The sequence below is a fragment of the Monodon monoceros genome, unplaced genomic scaffold (assembly GCF_005190385.1).
Source record: "Monodon monoceros isolate NGI ecotype Baffin Bay Population unplaced genomic scaffold, NGI_Narwhal_1 Super_Scaffold_3, whole genome shotgun sequence".
Taxonomy (NCBI): domain Eukaryota; kingdom Metazoa; phylum Chordata; class Mammalia; order Artiodactyla; family Monodontidae; genus Monodon; species Monodon monoceros.
This window is the reverse complement of record NW_021703780.1, coordinates 66,309,802-66,325,245: the sequence shown is the minus strand read 5'-3', so window position 1 is coordinate 66,325,245 and position 15,444 is coordinate 66,309,802. Positions and strand designations below refer to the sequence as shown.

Below are 15,444 nucleotides of genomic sequence, written 5' to 3'. Positions count from 1 at the left end.
CAAATCTTAATCAGTGTTGAAGTATGGCCAATCCACACTTAACCAGAGAGGTGACACAATGTTCCCAAATCTTGACAAACGTCCAGTCCAGATCAGGTCCAGGTTGGGAAGATGCCCAGAGTGAGGTAGGGGTGTGCGTGTGTGTGTGTGTGTGTGTGTGTGTGTGCGCGCGCGCGCATGTGCGTGCTGTGGCGAGGGCGGGGGTGGGGTGGGGTGGGGTGGGCGGTCGAGCGGGAAGGTCTAGAGACCCAAGAAAGTGAGCAAGGACGACCTCTGGCGGCCAGGCCCTTGGATTGTCTCCTCTTTTAAACTTGTAATTTACAACGGCTGCTCAGGGCTGAGGGTCCTGAGAGGGCCAGGCTGCGTCACACCCTCTCATGTCACAAATGGGGAAACTGAGGTCCACAGATCAGGGTTATTTTTCCCGAGGTCACGCAGCGAATCAGGGCAAGAACTGAGAATAGAACCCAGGCCTCTCCGCTCCAAGGGTGTGATTCCGAGTGACTAGTGTTCTTTTAAATCGACGCCTGTTTTAAGCGCGTTCGGAAGAGCGAACTACTTAAAGAATTCCCGAAGGGTGAATAATTGGCTTTTAATGGGGTACTGAGAGAAAAGCCGGCCTCGCGGGCGCTTGAAGAGGACTCAATCACAACGAGCCACAATTATCCCAAAGTGAACGCTTTAAGCATCTCCACTTCCGGGATCCTTAAAGCGTTCGCTTCGGGTTATTCACGGCCCCGCCCTCATGGCATCTTGGGAAATGTAGTCCCACTTTCCTCCAGACACAAGGATGAGGGCGTCTTGGAACTGCATTTCCCAGAAGACTGTGCTCGCCATCTCGTTAGCCCGGCTATGGGTCGGTGGGGCGAACCTCTCATCCTGGACTTTTTAATTTCTCAGGGGGAATGAGTGACGGTGGACAGAGGCCTTTGGCGGCGCCGTCTGTAGGCTGCCTGGCCTGGGGGCGCTGGACGCAGAGACCATGGAGCCGGCCATACAGCTCTCCTTCCAGTCGGGGGGCAAAAAGCCGAGGCGCCGCGTCTCCTTTAACCGCGGTGGGCGGGGCGAGGCGAAGCGACCCGCGTTGCTATTGGCGGCGGTTGGGGGCGCGGAAACTGAACGGGACGCAACTGCAGCCGCTGCTTTTTCGGGCTCCTCTGGCGCCTTGGGCGCCCCTGGCCCCGCCATGGCCGCACCCTGCCTGGTAAGTTCCTGCCAGCTGCGGCCGCCCGGGCTTTAGTCTCCCCGCCTAGCCGGACGGAGGGTTCCAAGCCGGTCTTCTCTGGCCCCAGTTTACCGTCTGTGCAGGGGGCACTTGAGTACGGGCACCTGGTGAACGCCTCCTGCGAGCCAGGCTCTGTTCGGGCTAACGGGGCTAAGAAACCAGCCTCTGCCCCCAGGATTTGCATCTCCCCCTAGCGGGGGAGACACTTGTATGGCCCGACTGGAGGTGTGACCTGGGGCCAGCGCCGGGCCTCTCTGGCTTCTGTCTCCTTATCCTGAGCAGTGGATGGCTGAATGGGGGTTTGTTGAGGGTGCACCCTGTTCCGACGTGTGGGAACAGCAGGCCCCCGGGATGCCCGGGACGGCCCAGGCCTGCAGTGTGACCTGGGCCAGACTGCCCTCTCTGAGTCCCAGGTTCTTCGTGAGGCCAGAGGGGAGCACTCCAAAGCCCCTCTTTTTGAGAGGTTGTTTTAAACCTGAACCTGCCTGGTCCTCTGGCTGGGTTGAAAGTCAAGGACGCTGGGTGGTGGCCTGTTGGCTTCCTTGGGTGTCTGGGCATGTGAGCAGAGGGCTCAGACTAGGAACTAGGCCTTTTGATCTCTAGTGGTGTTTGACCCCCCACCCCAATATATAAACCACCTTTGGGGGAGATGAGGAACCAACAAGCCTGTGGGATTGGAAGAGAGGGTGTTGGGAGATTTCAGGCGTCCCCTGGTTAGGGGCGGATCTGAACTTGCCTCTAGAGGGTGCACTATTTTACCCTTATTCTTCCAACAAGTTCAGGTGGAGCAGTTTCTGCTCAGTTCTCTGCCCTCCTCCAGCTGCCATTCCTTCTCTTGTTGAAAGGAGGACTCAGGCTGGTGTGTTGGGGGGTGGAGCTGGGCAAGGGGCCACGGGAGCCTTTGTTCTGGTTACAGCTCCCTGCAGTCCTTTTTCTGCCCCAAGGCTGTTTTTTCCTCAAGAGGAGGCTTTGCTGGGCTCCCTGGTGCCCCCAAAATGCTTCTTTGAGGTTTAAGATATTTGGGGTAGGAGGAGATGTCTGCATGGCTGGACTATAACTCTTCAACATGAATTGCTGTTGGATGGAGAGAATCTCTGGAATATTATCTCCATGTCTTCCTAAGCTACTGCTTCTCTGATGTTGGGTGGAGTGGAGGTGGTCCTAAAGCCACTGGGGGCTTATTCAGGGCTGACCTTTGGGTTCACTGGCCGGTCCGCAGTGGGACTGAAGGTATAGGATCTGATTCCTGAGATGGGGGTGCTGAAAGTCCCCATTTTCTCTTGGGTCTTTCGAAAAATAACTTTATTGAGATATTATTCACATACCATAAAATTCACCCTTTTGAAGTGTAAAATTTAGTGGTTTTTAGTACACTCACAATATTGTGTAACCATCACTGTCTATTTCCAGAACATTTTTGTCACCCCAAAGAGAAACCCATACCCATTAAGCAGTTGCTCCCCTTCTTCGTGACTGCCCCCCCTCGGCCGCCCCCGCCCAGTCCCTGTCAACCACTAATCTATTTTCTATCTTTATAGATTTGCCTATTCTGGACATTTCATATAAATGGAATCAGACAAAATGTGGCCTTTGGTGTCTGGCTTTTTTCACTTAGCATAATGTTTTCAAGGTTTATCTGTGTTGTAGCATGTGTCGGTAGTTCATTCCTTTTTATGACTGAATAATATTCTGTTGTATGGATATACCACATTTTGTTTATCCATTTATCTGTTGATGAACATTAAGGTTTGTCCACTTTTGGGCCATTATGAACAATCCTGCTATGAACATTTGTGTACAAGTTTTTGTGTGAAAATGCTTTCAACTCTTACGGGTATTTACCTACAATTGCTGGATCATTTGATAACTCTGTGCTTAACTTTTTGCAGAACTACCAAATTGCTTTCTACAGTGACTGGTTTTTGTTTTTATTTTTAAACATTGTTTTCTATTCTGGCTGTTTTACATTTTATGTGAATTTTAGGATGAGCTTGTCAATTTCTGCAAAAAAAAGGCATCTGAGATTTTGAAAGGGATTCTGTTCACTCTGTAGATCAATTTGAGGAGTATTTCATCTTAACAATATTAAGTTTTCCAAACTATGAACATGGGATGTCTTTCCATTTATCTAGGTCTTTCTATACTTCTTTCAATGATGTTTTTTAGTTCTCATATGTCTTGCACTTCTTTTGTTAAGTTATTCCTAAGTATTTTGTTCTTTTTTATGTATCATAAATGGAATTGTTATCATACTTTTATTTTTCACATTGTTCATTGTTGGTGTGCTTGATTTTTGTATATTGATTTTGTATCCTGTAAGCTTGCTGAACTTGTTTATTAGTTCTAATAGATTTTGTAGTGATTCCTTAGGATTTTCTATATACAAGATCATGCCTTGAGCATTTTTTTTTTTTTTTTTCTGTACGCGGGCCTCTCACTGTTGTGGCCTCTCCCGTTGCAGAGCACAGGCTCCGGACGCGCAGGCTCAGCGGCCATGGCTCACGGGCCCAGCCGCTCCACAGCATGTGGGATCTTCCCGGACTGGGACACAAACCCGTGTCCCCTGCATTGGCAGGCGGACTCTCAACCACTGCGCCACCAGGGAAGCCCATGCCTTGAGCATTTTTAAATGCTGCTGGCTGTTATAGGAAGAGTCTTGGCCCTGAGGAAGCCCCTTCCTCATCTAGGCTTCACATATTTGACCCTGGCTCTCCCTCAGGAGGACCCCTCGCTGGAGAGGCATTTTAAGGGCCACCGGGATGCAGTTACCTGTGTGGACTTCAGTCTCAACACGAAGCAGCTGGGTAAGAAGAGGCATCTTATTCTAGGCACTAGGTTATGAGCTGAGAAGGCCACGTTTCTACCTGGGAGGTGTGGCGTGGGGGGAGCGGGGCACAGCGAGGACCCAGGTGCTTTGTCTAGACCTACCTCCTGCTTCAGCCGGCCTGCTCTCTGGGCGCTAGGCTTTATGAGCTCCATTCTGCATGTGGAGTGTGAGGCTCGGAAAGGTTGGGGGCCTTGCTAAGGTCACACAGCCTTTGAGGTTAGGACCCGGTTCTGGGCTTTTCCGTGCACACCCCATCCACCTCTCAGGCCTGGCCTGCAGAATGAGCCCTAAACAGTGGCTTTTTCCTTGGGTCTTTATTGATTCTGTTGTCCACAGTACCATGGGCACACCTCCTTGTTGAAGACGCCCACCACTGAGAAGGATGGGGGGCAGAGCCGGGTGCTCCCCTCCCCCCACTGCCCTTATGCTGCAGCCGAGTGCTCCCTCCTTGGCCACCTGGGGGTTCATACACAGCTGTCACAGCTGCAGCTTTCTTGTTTCTATGGACGAGGCTCCCCCTTCATCCAATGGTCAAGGTCCCCTGCCAGAAGCTGCTGGTCTCGTGATATACGCTGGAGATTAAGAGGAAACAAGTCATTTTTGGTCTGTTCTGGGGACCTCCACTAGGCTTCTGATGGGTCCTCTTAATGGTAAAATGGCCACTGGATTGAGCTGGCTCCCCAGTTTTGCGAGGACTTGCTCTCTCGAGCCGCAGAGTGTGTCTGTGGGGAGACCCGGGACCCTCGGTTACAGCCCAGGTCTGGTTGCTGTGTGGGCCCGCTGCCTGGAGTGGTGACAGGCCCTAGGCTCTCCGAACTCCTGCTCAGCAGTCACTGGAGGTGTGGCCTGTCCCCATGGAGAAGGCAGAGCTGGACTGTCCCTGCTGCCCGCACCCCACCCCCCGCCCATCTCCAGCATCCTGGTGGAGGCTCCAGGCCTGCTTGAGCCGAGCGTCATGGCATCTGCTCTCTCCTCAGCCAGTGGCTCCATGGACTCATGCCTCATGGTGTGGCACATGAAGCCCCAGTCACGTGCCTACCGCTTCGCCGGCCACAAGGACACCGTCACCTGTGTGAACTTCTCCCCTTCGGGACACCTGCTTGCCTCAGGCTCCCGTGACAAGACTGTCCGCATCTGGGTACCCAACGTGTGAGTTAAAGACTTGGAGGGGCTTGTCTGAGTCTGGGCCCTAGTGCTGGACTGGTCACAGTGGGACATCTGCCCCACTTCCGAGGAGGTTAACATCAGAAGCTGGGGCTTCAGTCGGGGCCCTCCCCTCAGGGCCAATAGGGAGATCCTGGGCTGACCTCAGCCATCCTGGAAGGGATCCCACCTGATGCTGCCTGCACGTGGGTGAGGCTCTGGCTTCCCTTTTTGGGGACTGAGGCACTCAAGCCTGGATTTACTTTGGGAGGGTTCTGAGGGGTGGGGAGGGCTTCGATGTGCCCTTCTGTTGCTCTTATGGGTTTATGGGTTTCCTGACTCTGGATACCCATCCCTGCAGCAAAGGCGAGTCAACCGTGTTTCGTGCACACACGGCCACAGTGAGGAGCATCCATTTCTGCAGCGATGGCCAGTCCTTCGTGACAGCCTCCGACGACAAGACAGTCAAGGTGTGGTCAACTCATCGCCAGAAATTCCTGTTCTCCCTGAGCCAGCACATCAACTGGGTCCGCTGTGCCAAGTGAGTAGTGTCCTACCTGGAGACCGCTGGAGGGACCCCGGGGGTTGGAGGGCACAGAGGAGTTGCCAGGTGCTAGCACCATGACCTTGGACAAGTTACTTAGCCACTCTTTATCTTCCTGAACCTCAACTTCCTTATGTGTGAAAAAGAACAATAATAGTTCTCACATTGTAAGTTGTCCAAGCTTCACTGAGCTAAGGCACGACAAGTAAGTTAGTCCGTTGTCAGCCACGACTGACCCCTGACGTCTGTGCTGATGCAGCCCAAGGTGAGTCATCAGGGGCCACTTATTAGCAATAGCAACAACGACAAGATAACGTCAGTACCACCACTAGACGTTTTCTTCTAATTCCTCATGGCAGTCCCGCAAGTAGGTGGCATTGTTGCCATTTTGCAGATGAAGAAACTGAGGCTCAGAATAGTGTAGTATCTTGCCATGGGGCACATTGGGAGTAAGTGGCAGAGCTGGGGTTGGAAGCCGAGTGTCTGGCACTAAGGCTTGCCTACTTTCCTCTGAGGACGTTCTGCTCCTCAGAGGTTGATTTTGCTTCAGAGCTGCCAGATGGGGGCCCAGGCTTCTGAGAGGGGTTGGTCTGGAAGCCGGTTCTCCCTTTGGTGTGAGGGCCAGTGCCATAGGGATGGGGGCCAGCTGATTCAAAGCACCTTTCAAGGTCTAAGAATTGCGGACACAGCTGTGCCTGCTTCTAGCTTATTCTGTTCCTTTCAACAGAGATCTCACGTGTCGAATCTCTGTGCTCTGGAGGAAGAGGATGGGGTGTCTGGGGACACTGGGAAACCATGGGAGTCAGAGGTTGGGAACTGTTGAGCTGTGTTCTTCTGGGGACCCCATGAAGTTACTTGTTCTCCAGGGCCCTTGTTCCTCTGTCCTGGGAGGTCCCTGATTACTCTGAGAGGCCCTCACCATTGGGCTCCTGAGAATAGGAGGGGCCCCGCCAGCAAACAAGTGTTGAACTCACACCAGGCCTTTGGTGGTGGGTCCCTAGAACCTCCACTCCTTTTTTGTTAGCAGGTTGGTTTTGCTGACCCATTCTCAGAGTTAGATGTGGATTCAGGGCACTTGGGAACAGGATAATGATGCCAAGTACCAGCAGTCAGCACGCATGTTGCCATGTGCAGTGCTGGGGGCCTCGTGTGCGACGCTATTGCCTACCTGCTTACCAGGAGGTAGGCACCCTTCTGACCCATCTTGCAGAGAGAAAGGCATTTGCCCAGGATCACTCAGGGTCAGAGCAGGGCATGTGGCCCAGGTGGGTTCCTGAGGTCAGGTGGTGGGCAGCTCAGGAAGGGTGACTGTGGAAGATGGTGTGTGGTGCCTGTGATGTCTGTTGACTGGTGATGTGACTTGTGCCCCGCCTGGTTCAGGTTCTCCCCGGATGGGCGGCTCATCGTGTCTGCCAGTGACGACAAGACTGTCAAGGTGTGGGACAAGACCAGCCGGGAGTGTGTCCACTCGTACTGTGAGCACGGCAGGTGAGTCCCCAGACCCTGTCCTCCACCTGTAGGCGCTCGAGAAAAGCATAGACCTGGGCTCGAAGAGGCCCTAGTGGCCTCCAGTGGCGGCACTTGGGGCCCACCGCCATGTCTCTGCTGCTCCCTGGCTCTGTATCTTTTCGCTTGTGGGTGGAAGTTTCTGCCTCATCCCCATCCCCACAAACAGTAAGAGTGCTTAACCTCAAGGCACGAAACCCTTTTTGAACATCTTTATTGGAGTATAATTGCTTTACAATGGTGTCTTAGTTTCTGCTTTATAACAAAGTGAGTCAGCTATACATATATCCCCATATCTCCTCCCTCTTGCGTCTCCCTCCCTCCCTCCCTATCCCACCCCTCTAGGTGGTCACAAAGCACCGAGCTGATCTCCCTGTGCTATGCGGCTGCTTCCCACTAGCTAGCTGTTTTACATTTGGTAGTGTATATATGTCCATGCCACTCTCTCACTTTGTCCCAACTTACCCTTCCCCCTCCCCGTGTCCTCCAGTCCATTCTCTACGTCTGTGTTTTAGAGAAAAACAAATACCGTATGCTAACACATATATATGGAATCTAAAAAAAAGAAAAATGTTTATGAAGAACCTAGGGGCAGGATAGGAATAAAGATAAAGGTAAAGGCATGAAACTCTCGAGGCCTCTCTTTTCCCTTCACTTTCTAGTTCTCAAAATTGTGACACGTCTGTCTAAAGAAGTTGAACCCAGACCCCCAAAAGGATGTTCTCCTTGGTGATGACTTTATAAATGAAAGGCTAATCAGGTTCTTGTAGTGGATGGTGGCTGTTCATATCATGCCGCATCACTGAGAGGGATGAGCCTGCATTTGAGCAGGGACCCACCCAATCTGGGTTCCTAGATGAACCTCAGCGTCTGCCCCTTGTTAGGCTGGGAGCCCCAGGTAAGGGTCCCTCCTGAGGGCTGGCCACGATACCAGCCTGGGTGTCACATATGAGTATATCGAGGGCTCTTGGCTTGTCTTCTAGAAATAGGTGAGCCAGTGGTTCTGGGACCCTGCTGGCCCTTGATGTCTGGGCCTCAGGTGGCCCTGCCTCCTGCTCTGGTAGGGGCACCAGCTCTTAACTGAAAGCACCCGAGCAGCTGGCTGACCTTTGGTCTGAAGTCCACTTTCTCTGCTCGCATTTAGAAGTTGGTGCTGAGACTTGCTCCCTGGTAAGTGCCCCTCAGGTCACTGCTAGCCTCTGTTCTCACCCTCTCCTTCTTGTTCTCCCTTGGCCACCTGGTAAAGATACGGGCAATAGGGAGGTATTCTGGGCTGAGGGAAGAGTGTGAGCAGGTGTGTGGGGATGGGGATGTGCTGGATGTTTGGGGGTCTGTTCTGAGCCGGGGCAGACCTCCTACAGCATGCAGTGGCCCCCTTTCCAGCTTTGTCACCTACGTGGACTTCCACCCCAGTGGCACGTGTATCGCCGCCGCCGGCATGGACAACACGGTGAAGGTGTGGGACGTGCGGACTCACCGGCTCTTGCAGCACTATCAGTGTGAGTGTCCCCGAGCGGCTGCAGTGGGACTGTGCCACGCCGGGTGTCCGGCTCTTGGCTGTGGGGCTTAAATGGGCCTGAGGACAGCTGTGGCTGGCTTGGGGTTAGGGGGGAGTCCTGGGTCTGTTGGGATCTTCAGGGGTGGGTAGTCTATGGCGTGGCTGTCCTGGAACCTTGGCCCGGAGATAGAGCGTGGTGCTAACTGGCATCCACCAGCCCTTTGGTGCCCACTTACGAGGTGGCAGAACCTCATGCACACTGCGGTCCAGATGGGGGCTCTCAGTGGGGCTCTGGCCAGGGCTCCTCTTGAGGGGCACTTCTCAGGGGCTGCCCATGCCACTCACCTCCCCCTGTAATGGAGGCTCTGTCCTCCAGGGCCAAGGTGACAGCCCTGGAGGTGGTGAAGGAGACAGGTCTGTCAAAAGAGGTCAGTGTTGGTGGGACCTTGGCCACCTCTGGTTCCACAGTGTCCTCCACAGATGTGGAGCCATGAGCCATATGGAGGGTCGACTTGGTAGGGGGCCAGGCTTGGAAGCCAGCCCTGGTGCTGTGCCCCCTTATTTATATATATATTTAATTATAGCCCTTGGAAGGCAGGGCAGCGGCCTGTCTACGTGGGCTGGTATTGGGCTGCAGGAGGGAGGTGGGAGTGGGGGCAGACTTGGGTGAGCTTACGATGAGAGAGCTGAAGGTACTGGGATATGGAACTGGCCTCAGAGCAGGTATGACTGGGCAGAGTCCTAAGTCACCCCAGTTGTGGGGATGGGGCCCAGGGAAGGGAGGTGGTGAGGGAGTCACCATCAACTGGGAGTTGTGCAAGGGGCAGAATGGGTGGGCAGGCCTGGGGGCTCAGGGCTGAGACCAGGGAGAGTCAGAGCTGGCATTGTTTAAAGAACTGTGGTTGTTGACTTGGGATTAAGTTTCAAGTCCATGGGCTCACTTCCAAAATTCACACCTGAAAATGGGAAGGACATATCTGGAGAAAAGTGTGGGGTGTGGGGTTCAGAGCTCTCCCCTTAACACCCCCTACAAGCCCTTCCAATTCTCAGATGTTTGAGGCCAGGACTTTCTTGGGGTAACTGAAGGAACAGATCCTCCAAGAAGGGGGAGTGGATCCTGATCTTGAAAAGCACATGGTGGAGGGTGGCTCTGCACCCAGCTTCAGCATTTTTAGCAGTGTGACTTTGGGCAGGTTACTTGACTTCTCTGGGCCCCTGGCACAATGATAAGGCCTGTTTCTTAGGCGGTGTTGGGAGGGTGATGAGTTGGTCCATGACAAGAACTTACAGAGTGCCTCACACAAAACAGGAACCAGGCACAGTGTTAGTGACAATGACAGTGATGCTGAGTCTCAGTCAGGAGGTCTGGTCTCCCAGCAAGGTGGGCCCAGTTGGTCCAGGCTTGCAGTACTGTACACCACCACTAGGTGGCAGGGGCCAGCCATGAGAATGGTTCTTTCCTCAACAGGGAGTCCTGGGGTTTGTCACTGATGCTGTTTCAGACAGAGGCTTCCTGAACAGAGCCCCAGCAGGGTCTGCCCTCTACTTGGAGACCACGCCTCTCCCTCCTCTCCTTCACACTCAGAGGCCTTTCTCCTCCTGCTCTGGGCCAGGCCTGAGTTGGAGACTGGGTACATCTGCATAGCTGACTGGGCGGAAGGTGGGAGGTGCAGAGGAGTGCTGGGTGGGAAGGCCACCTCTGAGTGTGGGGTCAGGAGGGAGGACTTGGACAGGGAGAGACGGGAAGGGAGGTGATGAGGCAGAGCAGTAGTTAGGAGTACGGGCTCTGTTTCCTGTCTGTGAAGGGCTGGTGGTAGCCTGCCTTATGGGGTTTGTGAGGATCTGATAGGAGAATCCACATGAGGATTACAATACACTACTGGGTACGTGGTTTGTACCACATAAATCTTGATACTGGTGAAGAGAATCTCCAGGTGACCCTGGGAGAGTCCAGGCCCACCTGTGATGGATCAGGAACCTAGGTCTGGTGTTGGAGAGGTGCAGCAACAGGTACCTGTGGGGGAGGGCCTTGAATGCCATGCTCTAGCCCAGGGTCCCAAAGATGCAGCCTGGCTGGAAGTGCTGGGACAGGTGAAAGGGTGAGGGGCATCTAAGAGGACAGCAGTGCTGAGAGCCTGCTTGGGTAGGAAGCCATGTGCCAAGGTGACTGGTGGGTGGGCTGTCAATGCCCGATGTCGGGTGAGAGCTGGGCATCAGAGTGGGGCAGGGGTCAGGCCCATGGGGTGGGTTTTGGAGATTGAATAGAGGCAGAAGCTGATGCTATGGGGTGGAGGGGCCAGCTGGGCCTAGGGATCTGGGGTGTGAGAAGGCCACACCCTGCATCCCTGTGATTGAGGGGCTGTGGAAGAAAAAGGTCCACAAGCAGCCAGAGTGAGCAGGGGGAGCCCGCTTAGAAAACCGTGATGGAGGGCTGAGGAGAGCAGAGCCAGGGGACTGAAGGAAAGCAGGGTCTCCTAAAGAGGGCGGTCAGGGGGCGGCATGATGCAGAGCAGTTGGGAGTGGAGGGTGCTGGGGAGAGATTGCTGGGGGAGCAGGCTTGGCAGTGGGTGGGGGTGGGAGATCAGTGACTGGCAGGGCCCAGGGGTGGGGGTGGACTCGGATAGCATCAGAGGTCAAGTCCTGAGGGGACCTGAGGTGCATGAGGCTGACAGGCTCCACAGTGAGATTTCAGTCTGTTTTTGCTGCTGTCCTTTCCTCTTGTGATAGAGCCACTCAGCGAGCCTGCAGCATCTTATTCCTAAGCCACCCCTAACGGAGACCAGAGGCTTCAGGGGCCTGGAGTATCCCATAAATAACCCAGTTCCCTCTGAGCTCCCTGCCCAATGCATGGCACACGGTGGGTATTCACAAGGCAGCAGACTCATCCCACCACCTCTGGGCTCAGCCTCCGGGGCTCAAGGAGAGCCTGGCAGGCCTGAGCTCCTTGGTTGGGGGGGACAGCCCTCACCCTGTCTGCTGGGGAGGGACCTGGTCAGGTATGCTCAGCAGCTCCCCTAGAGAGCTCCGTGGCAGAACCTTCTACCTGAGAGACCCTCCTAGCCCCTGAGTAGCAGCTGTCCCCCCACCCAGAAGAGGTGCCGGAGGATCTCTTGGGAAGCTGATTGCCCAAGTAGGGCTCCCAGCCCCCCAGTAGCAGGCACCTGAGCTGTTTTCTATCCCTGACCCCTAGGACACCCAGGGGGAAGTGTTTAAGGACAGTGACATCCAGTGTCTTCCCTGATTGGGCTTTGGGCGCATAAGGCTGTTGGGCTCTGCTGAGAGAAATTGGTTCATGATACTGCAAACGTGTGGCCAGCAAGCGCAGCCAGCCTGTGGCCAGCCGCCATGATCTTGCTCCGTGGAGGGCACTTCCGGTCCCATTTTGGGTTGTTGGAATCACTCTGGGCTACAGCAGGCAGCTGGCACCGTTTGTCTCAGGCGAGGAGTTTCTTGCTCTGGCCTATCACTGCAGGGAGCAGTTCTGATTTTCCAATTCAGCAAGGAGTTGGTGGGGCACTGGAGCCCCGGGAGTGCCAGTCCCCACGGAGGTGGGTTAGGCTCCGTATGCTCTGAGCCCACACTAAGACTGTTCAGACATCTGAGCAGCAGCAGCTCTGTCCCGGATCCCTTAATGTGCTTTGCGGTTTCCAGGCACGTGTGGGTTCATTATCCAGGGACAGGCCTGAGTGGTCAGCAGGGCAGGGCTACTCCCCATTTCACAGATGGGGTGTTTGAGGCTTGCCCAGGTCACGGAGCTGGGAAGCTATGGGTTCCTCTCACCGTGTTGATTCTAGTCATTTACTTGCCTGAGGCCCCCGAGAGGGCTTGGCTTGGCTCTCTCCAGAAACTCCAGTTAGAGCTCAGAGTCCCAGCTTCTCTGTCCACTGGTTCTTAGCACGTCCCTGGACCCCCTCTCTACCCCAGACATGGTCACGGAGGGTTTTAAAGCCGCTGTGCAACCAGCAGGGCAGGCCTGCACCCTTTTTGGCATTTGGAGACTGAAAGGGTTGATCAGGAGGCAGTGTACCATCCCACCTCCTCTGGCCAACTCAGCAGCTCTCACCCACCATCCCTGAGCGGGTGTTCCTACGACATGCGCGAGATGACTGTTTGGAGTGTCCTTTGCTGCTGGTGTCAGAGCACCTTCACTGTGTGAACCCATAGCCTCTTGTGAGCCCACAGCCACTGTGTCACTAGTAATGCCAGTTGTGCGTTTTGAGAGGCCACCCTGGCAGAGCGAGCCGAGCCCCTTGTGGTGGGCATGTGGTGGGGCTCGGCGCTGGCATGGCCTGCCCCAGAAGGAGACCTCCTGCTTGGGCACCTTGGGCACCTGTGGGTCTCTGTGGGCCCCATGGCCAGTTTGGAACCCATTGGGCAGTGGGCCAGATTTGCTGAGGGTTCTACAAGCAGAGCTGTGCGGGCAGCTTGTGGATAGCCAGGTCTCTCCTTAGGCCACCTGCTGCCTGCAGGCTGTGGCCCGTTCCCAGTACTTGGGGGCAGGGTCTGCAGTGGCCTCAGTCCCACCCTCCCTGGCATCCTGGTGACCTATAGAACATTGACGCTGGTACATCTCTGACCCTGAGCTGGAGTCCCTTCTTTGGGGTCGCGGTGGGGGTGGGGTGTAGCCCACATCGTGCCCAAATGGCAGCCTGCCATCAGCTGTCACCCATGTCTGCCATGGAGCTAGGCAGAGGGCCTGCAACTTTGAGCTTGGTGAAAAGTGGATTGTTTGTGTGCCGTCACTGCTCAGGGCTTCGTGACGGGCGGCTCACCCCCTCGTGGGGCAGCCGGGCCTCCGTGGGAGACTGTCATGCAGGGCTGATTCTATGAGGCCTCCCTGGTACAGCCCCACCCTCGGCAGAGCCAGAGAGGCTGCTTCAGGCTGGTGGGGCCGGTGGGTGAGGCAGGAGAGCGAGTGGGGAAAGGTGGGGCTGGCACATTCCCAAAAGCCTGGCTTGCCAGGCTGAGCCCTGTTTTGGAGTAAGTGGTTCCAGATATTTCTACCCCAGCCAAGAGACCTTAGCTATTTCTGCCATTAATAGTGGAGCAGGGCCCCGGGCACCCCTCCCTGGGCCGGTTGGGGGGATGGGCGGCGGTTCCCTCCCTTGGGTGGGCTTGACCAGGTGGGAGAACCTGGCTGGTAACCACGCCCTGCCCCTGCCGCCCTGCTGGTGCTGGGCAAGCCCTGTGTTTCCTGAGCTTGCCTCCCCCGATCCACGCTGCTGCTGGCTGTCCCCTGCCAGCTTTGTCTCGGGGAGGGGCTGGGGGGCGTTCATGCCAGCACAGGCTGCCAGGAGCTACAGAAGCAAGAATAGCGCGCCCTTCTCCAGGCTCAGTGAGGCAGATGCGCCAGGAGCAGCATCTAAGGAGGCCCAAGGGGAGATTGGGGTGTGGTGAGATAGATGGAGGGCAGCTGCCTCTCAAAGCTGTCCTACTGTGGGCCAAGGGGTCAGGGGTGGGCGGGACTCCTCAGGGGGATCTCGCAGTGTTTGTGCCCCTCTCCCACCCCCACTCACCACAGGTGTGAACCAGCGTTCTGGCGAGCACAGCCAGCCCCTCAGGAGCACACACTAGCTCGCAGCCTATAGAAGCACAGCCTGAAGTGCCTGCAGAGCCTGGGTCTCCTTCTCCCCAGGCGTGACACACTCGTTTGGGGGGAGGGAAGGCTTCACTTTTTATCATTTGCTCAGTTGTATAATCATAGTGACTATATTCTAATGCTGAAGAAATGTTTTCTGGAAGTATGTAGAGTAATAATTAGAAGTCCCCCTATTCCTGTCCTCCCCAGAGAGCACCCCTGCTCTGTGTCCACACCTTCCTCTGGGTCTGCACACGTGGATGTGCCCCCCACACGTGGGGAGTCACGGGCACACCCTGTGCGCCACTAACGTTCTTTCTGCTGCTGCTTGTGGCCGGTGCCTGTTCAGTTCTGCTGGGGTCGGCTCTGGCTTTTTTTTCTCTCCTTTCCATGCCCCCATTTCTGGTAAACACTGAGGGTGCCGCCCCCTGCCTCATGGCCCTGAGTGTGGGAGAGCGTCTGGCCGTGGGGCTCTGGACTCCGCCTCCAGGAGCTGGCTCTGGAGACCCCATCAGCCCCACTCCAGGCCGTCTCTTGGAGTTCCTGGTGCTGAGAGAGTGTTTAGACCTAAAGATCGTATTATGTAAAGCCCTAGTGTCTCCCCTAAGTATCTTGGGAACGTGAATCCACACTCCCCGACACGTCTGCACATCGGCTGACCTGGTGTCTGGGGGGCTCCGTGTGCCTCTGTCAGCTCTACTGAGGGCCGTTTCATGGTGGGTGTGTTTACTGGTCCAGCAGTGGTTCCTGCAGTCTCACGGTGCCAGGATGAGGGGTTGATTTTAGAATTTGCCTTTATGTTTGTGGCAGTTCTGACTTGGCGGGGTCATGGTTATCCTAGCCCCTGTGGTTTTGCTCCCGAGGCCTGTGTTAATGGGTACAAAGGCACCTGGGTCTTCCTCAGCAGCTACTCTACGTTGATGTCCCCATGTGGCCTGCCTGGTCCAGTTCACCTACTGACCAACTGCTTTTTGAGTCCCGCTCAGTGTCAGGCACTGAGCCAGGAGCCAAGGACCCAACACAGCCCCCGCCTGATGGAGCACATGGTCTCATGGGGGACCCAGCCGGGAACCAAACAGCTGCACATAAATGTAAAAACCCTGCTGTGAAGAGACTCACGGCG

At 55.3% G+C, this 15,444-nt stretch overlaps 1 protein-coding gene across 1 annotated transcript in view; it reads left to right on the top strand.

The window, feature by feature from the left end:
- The first annotated feature begins 854 nt into the window (after positions 1-854).
- POC1A (POC1 centriolar protein A) overlaps positions 855-15,444 on the top strand; it is a 75,795-nt gene continuing 61,205 nt past the window's right edge. Inside the window, exons 1-6 of the mRNA XM_029243032.1 lie at positions 855-1,204; positions 3,945-4,029; positions 5,030-5,201; positions 5,557-5,736; positions 7,120-7,227; positions 8,629-8,744. Coding sequence (XP_029098865.1) covers positions 983-1,204; positions 3,945-4,029; positions 5,030-5,201; positions 5,557-5,736; positions 7,120-7,227; positions 8,629-8,744 — 883 coding nt within the window. The 5' untranslated portion in view covers positions 855-982. The remainder of the gene's footprint in view (positions 1,205-3,944; positions 4,030-5,029; positions 5,202-5,556; positions 5,737-7,119; positions 7,228-8,628; positions 8,745-15,444) is intronic.